The 5,264-nt window shown below is 40.0% G+C and overlaps 1 protein-coding gene across 1 annotated transcript in view; it reads right to left on the bottom strand.

Moving 5' to 3' along the window:
* RNF125 (ring finger protein 125) overlaps positions 1-5,264 on the bottom strand; it is a 23,384-nt gene that overhangs the window by 9,029 nt on the left and 9,091 nt on the right. The window contains exons 2-3 of the mRNA XM_019547500.1: positions 3,765-3,918; positions 2,046-2,140 (exon numbers count right to left, since the gene is read on the bottom strand). Coding sequence (XP_019403045.1) covers positions 2,046-2,140; positions 3,765-3,918 — 249 coding nt within the window. The remainder of the gene's footprint in view (positions 1-2,045; positions 2,141-3,764; positions 3,919-5,264) is intronic.

The raw sequence follows: 5,264 nt of genomic DNA, 5'->3' as shown, positions 1-5,264 counted from the left end.
CCCCAGTACTCTTTCCTGCCATGGCAGGGGGTCGGACTAAATGATCTGCTCAGGTCCCTTCCGACCCTAGAAACTATGAAACCAGGAGCACCCCAGTGAGGGGTGGGATTTTGGTTAGGGATGGGATTTTGTTTTGGTTAGGGATAGGATATTTTTCTCCTCTGCATTTGTAAGTGACGCACCTATATCAGCAAAAATTTAAAGTATAGACCAAACCTGATGATTATGTATAAATTCTGTTATTAGTCTTGTTTTCACGCTCAGATATTTCTGGAATAGAATTCTACTCAGAAACTTTACATGTTTTCCTTTTCTTGTGTTTGTGTATGAAAAAAAATCACACCAGCTATTTTTAAGTCCTAGCATGGGAAATACTTTCTTTGTGCTTATGGATGCTGTCAGGTAAACTTAGACAAAAAATTCACAGTGTAAAAAATCTGATGTAGAAAACAATGGGGAGACAGCTTCATCTTTGAAATATGGCTAAGTTATATTGCACAGACGAGGCTTCACTTTCATGTTTCCTGATTTATTTATTTTTTTTAAATTATTATTTCACTCTGAGACTGCAGGCCTTATGTGTGTACTCATTCACATGAGAAAGACTGTATGGTGTTCAGGCCCTGCCATTTTGGCTTGATGCATGAACATAGCTTTTGGTGGGCTTTTTTTTGGTTTGTTTTTTGGGAGGGGTTTATCCTGGATGATAAGTCTGGTATCTCTAGGCACTGAAAAAGAAAATATGCTTCTGTGTTTTATTATGGTTAAAAAAAGTCTGAACAAATGTATAGATTTAGGAATTTAGACAACATGTCAAGGGATTTTATATTCAAGGCACTGAAAACTTTTAGTTTTCAGATCAGTAGCTGCTCCTAGTCTTTATCCCCACTAACTGCTACAGGCCACACAATAGGTTAACAGAGGAGGAATGAAAACAGCAAAGAAACTCTGAACAGATTTTCAAATTCCAAATATATGTATACCTATAGCAAGAACTGGCAGCAGTTGGTGTTTTCTGTATAAGATACCACAATTATACCAGTTTGCCTGTTACCAGCAGTTTTATATAAATACCCTTAGTATAAACCAAAATACTAGAAGAGGATGTAAACTACCTGAATGACCTTATTTTAAAAATTCAGATTCTCAAATGTTTTGTTGTTAAAAAAAAATAAAAAATTGTAACAATATTTTAGTTTTTGCACAATTTGTCGCACTCTGTTTAAAATTTGATCAGAAGAACTGCTCTCTAAATGTGTTACCAGGTTTCAGTATTCAGAAACTTGACAGCCATGTTGATTGCTATGTCAGTGGCCTATTGATACACTGCCAGTATTGCTGCAGTCACAGTGTAATAGGAAGACACCTATGCTACTTCCAGTTCTGGAAGCAGCATGGCCAGTTAGTGGAGTGTAGCTAGCTTAGTGCACTGCTACTCGTGCACTAAGCTCTGTCTCTCAGTAGAATTTATTGCCCGTAGCATGACTATGGTGGGATGTCTAGGACAGTGGTCCTGGGTATTGACTTGGGGGGTGTGAAGCAGAAGAATATCAGCTGCCACTGCAGCCATGTGATCATGCCAGCAGCATGGTGGCAACAAGAAGTTGCTGCAGCCCCCATGAGTTGAAGCTGCCCCCAACACCCAGCCACAATGTTACAGCTCTGCTTACTGGCAGAGCTCTGCACTCAGCCAGCTATGCCCAGAGATGGACTCCTTATAGCTTGAGCACACTATCTCATCTCTGCACTGCCTCATGCCACAGTGAGATGCTATAAAGCCTTTCTGAGATGTAATAATTGTAAAAAAACACTTTTGGGAAACAAGAACAGATTTTTGCTACTGTTGGTTGTTAAAGCCATCTGGCTTTTAAAGCCTCATGGCCAAATCTGGATGTTTGGTAGCTTTGCAACAACCATTTTGATAAAAAATAGAAATGGCTTTTATCAGCCCCTGGGAAAAGGAAACAAATTCCACATTTTCAAACTTTGCATGAAATTGTATTAAAAGTTATGTTTGTCACATAATCACCATCAAAGTGCTGTACCTTGTTTCTGTGTCTCCAAGCTCTTGCAAAGGTCCATATTTTTCTATATATTGTTCACAAGTCCTCAAATGAGCTCTCATTTCACTCAGACATACCTAGGTAATGTTAAAAGCAGCCTGTTACGTTTTAGGCCAGAATACTTTTATGCAATAAATCAGTTGCATGGCAGTTCTGTTAGCATAACTTGTCTCTGTCATTCTGGGTGTAGCTTACTTAAATGGCAGTTTATTTCAGTGCTATCTTCATTAGAGTCATAGCATTTTAGCTCAAGATGTATCACCATTTCTGTTGTTATACCAGTTTTTCAGCAATAATAAGCTATTATTGGCAGACTGTATCAAATACATTTTGTAATAAACTATTTTTGTATCAAATGTAAAATGAATTCAGTGATTTTTCAGTTTGAGGGCTTTTTCGCTTAGTTTTCTAGCTTTATATTTTTTAATGAAATTTTTGGAGACAACAGGCCATACTCAGCAGGTCTCATTCAGATCCACCTTGGTCCCTATCTAGGTCATATATTAACCTAAGATCTGACCCATTCACTTTAATACAGGACCTTGCTTTATTAGATTTTGTGGACTAGGATCTTAGTTTTTTTAATAAAGGAAAACAACATAAAAATGAGACAAAGATTTTAAATACAGGTATTGTACACGGATACTATCTTTAGATTGCATTGTACATATAGTCTTAGAGATGTATCATATTTATAAATGCGCTAATTATAGTGTATTTAATGCACAATACATTTCCATATGCATCCTCATCATGTATCCTAACTGTCCACTGTCATTTTACAAACAGAATTTAGCTAATTTATTCTGTTAAATATATTTTCCATTGCAGATATGATGTGACGGTATGATAGCAATGAGTAACTTATTACATGCTAAGACAAATACTCAAATTTTGCTAAATATTAAGAAATCTACATAACGGTAGATATCCAAGTAGCAATAGCAGAATACCTAACTCCTGTATTGTTATGCCAGTTTCCCTGTGCAAACAAACCTTTGCCTATGTGTGTATGACAGGTGCCACTGTTGCTTTAAGACCAATGACCACCTGGTGTAGACCCAGCTATGCCAGCAGGAGTTTTTCTGCCAGCAGTTATCTCCCATGAACAGCAGAAGGTCTGTCCTAGAAGCCTTCACCTGCTTGCAGATCCAAAACACTGGAGAGTTTTGCCAGTAGAACTAACTGGCTGCAGGCCAGGGGTTGGCAAACCCTGGCACGTGTGTCGGAGCATGGCATGTGAAGCCATTTTGCTCAGCATACCACAGCTGGCCCAGGCTCTTAGCAGGTCTCTGCCACTGGCCATGGAGCGCAGGCTGCTTGCAGCAGGTGGCAGGGAGGCTGCAAGTAGCTGTATTGGGGTCTGTGGACCCTCAGCCTGGCTTGTTGCTAGCAGTGGGTGCATGCGCACCTTGGGGCAGATGTTGAGGAAGGGGCTGGGGCTTTGCTGCCCCAACAAAAATCGGGCCCCTCGTGGCTCTTTGCTGTCTGCCCTTGGCATACCAACATCTTACAAGTCAAGGTTGTGGAGTTTTTTGGTACTCTGCCCACAAATGTTGCTGACCCCTACTGATCTTTTCATATCCCTAGGTCAGCAGAACTTTGATAGTATAGATAAGAGCTTGGAAAGAGGCCTTAATTTTGTCTGGTCCTATGTATGAATAAATACTTAATCAATTGTGGATGTTCAAGGGTACAAACCTGTGTTTCACACTCTGTGCAATTTTGAAATATGCTTTTCATCTTCTTGGCGATATCAGTAGCTGGAATGCCTTCGGAAGGAAGATAAGTCCGGCAATAAGGACACGTCCATGCATTATTCCTTAAGCTTGCTGCAATACAGGAGTGACAGAACCTACATAAAAAAGAACAAAACAAATATAACACTTTCCTCCCCCAAATTTCACTTAAAATGAAAAAGTGCTACAATTCAGAACTTGACATCACCACTGATTGTCAGGATGCTCAGTTTCTACCACAGTTCTAGTCAGTTAATATTTGCTTCTAGCAACTCAGTCTATAGTGTTGTTTATAAGGTGAGATTGCAGGTCATTACAGACGTTATAGGGCTGTTTCTACAGTAAGAAAAACTGTGTACTAGTAAGACTCCGTTAGCAATTCTGAGTAACATGTGAATGCTGTGGGCACAGATAGTGTTCAGTTACCTAAACACGGTGGTAAAGACGCCATACATCAGCATGCTGCAGTTCTGTGCTCCTCGGATTCAGATTAATGTGGTATGAATACTCTGTCCTGGGGGAATGGAGCATTGAGGCCCTCAGTTTGTCTGAACATGAGCCATGATAATCCTGCTTTTGCAGCAGCATTGCACACTGGTGTGCTCAGTAGAGAAGACCTGCATATATGTTCACCCATTAGATTTTTATTTTGCATTTGATATTGTAAATAGAAATCTATTATGACAGAAGTTGTAGTAATTGGAAAGGAATAGGAAAGGGAGGAGTCTATTCAGTTAGTGGAATCTAAGTTAAAGGTAACTGTCATTAACCTAAATGTATATTACCTGTAATTCTGCACTGGGCACGTGATAGTGCTTGGGTCACCTATAATTTACTTTATGTAGACTAAGTAAATCTTCTGTCATAAATACAGACACTTAAGACACATGGGGAAAGTTGGATGCTTTTGAATTCCAACTTGATAACAGTCTTGGAAGGAATGTAGGGCGTGAAGAAGGTTTGAGGGCCTATTTGAACTTTGGGAGAGGGGGCATAAACCCACATGGGACAAAAGGCCTGAGTCTGTATTGCATCTGGGGCCAAAGAGCAAAAATATAAATTATTCCTTGGGACAAAATGAAAGTATATTTTAAAAGTCAATGGAGTATGTTTTAAAAGCTCAAAGCTGAGGGTACTAGAAGGAGGGGACCCTGAACAGGAAATGCCAGATATTGCCCAGTTCCCTGTTGGGGGTGGGATCTAAGGAGTCATAGTATCATAGGACTAGAAGGGATCTCACAAGATCATCAGGTCCAGGCCCTTGCTCAAGGCAGGATCATCCCTGACTATAAACCATCCTAGCCAAGTGACTGTTTAATCCACTTTTGGAAGTTTCCAAGCACAGAGATTCCACAGCTTCTCCAGGTAGCCTGTTCCAATGCCTGGCCAGTCTCCTAGTCAGAAAAGATGTCTATACACGTTGTCACGGAGTCACAGAGGTGCTCCGTGATTGAGAGGGTGA

This window comes from Crocodylus porosus, unplaced genomic scaffold (assembly GCF_001723895.1).
Source record: "Crocodylus porosus isolate Cpor-Errol unplaced genomic scaffold, CroPor_comp1, whole genome shotgun sequence".
Taxonomy (NCBI): Eukaryota; Metazoa; Chordata; order Crocodylia; family Crocodylidae; genus Crocodylus; species Crocodylus porosus.
Note: the sequence above shows the minus strand (reverse complement) of the source record. Positions and strands in the feature narration are given on the sequence as shown.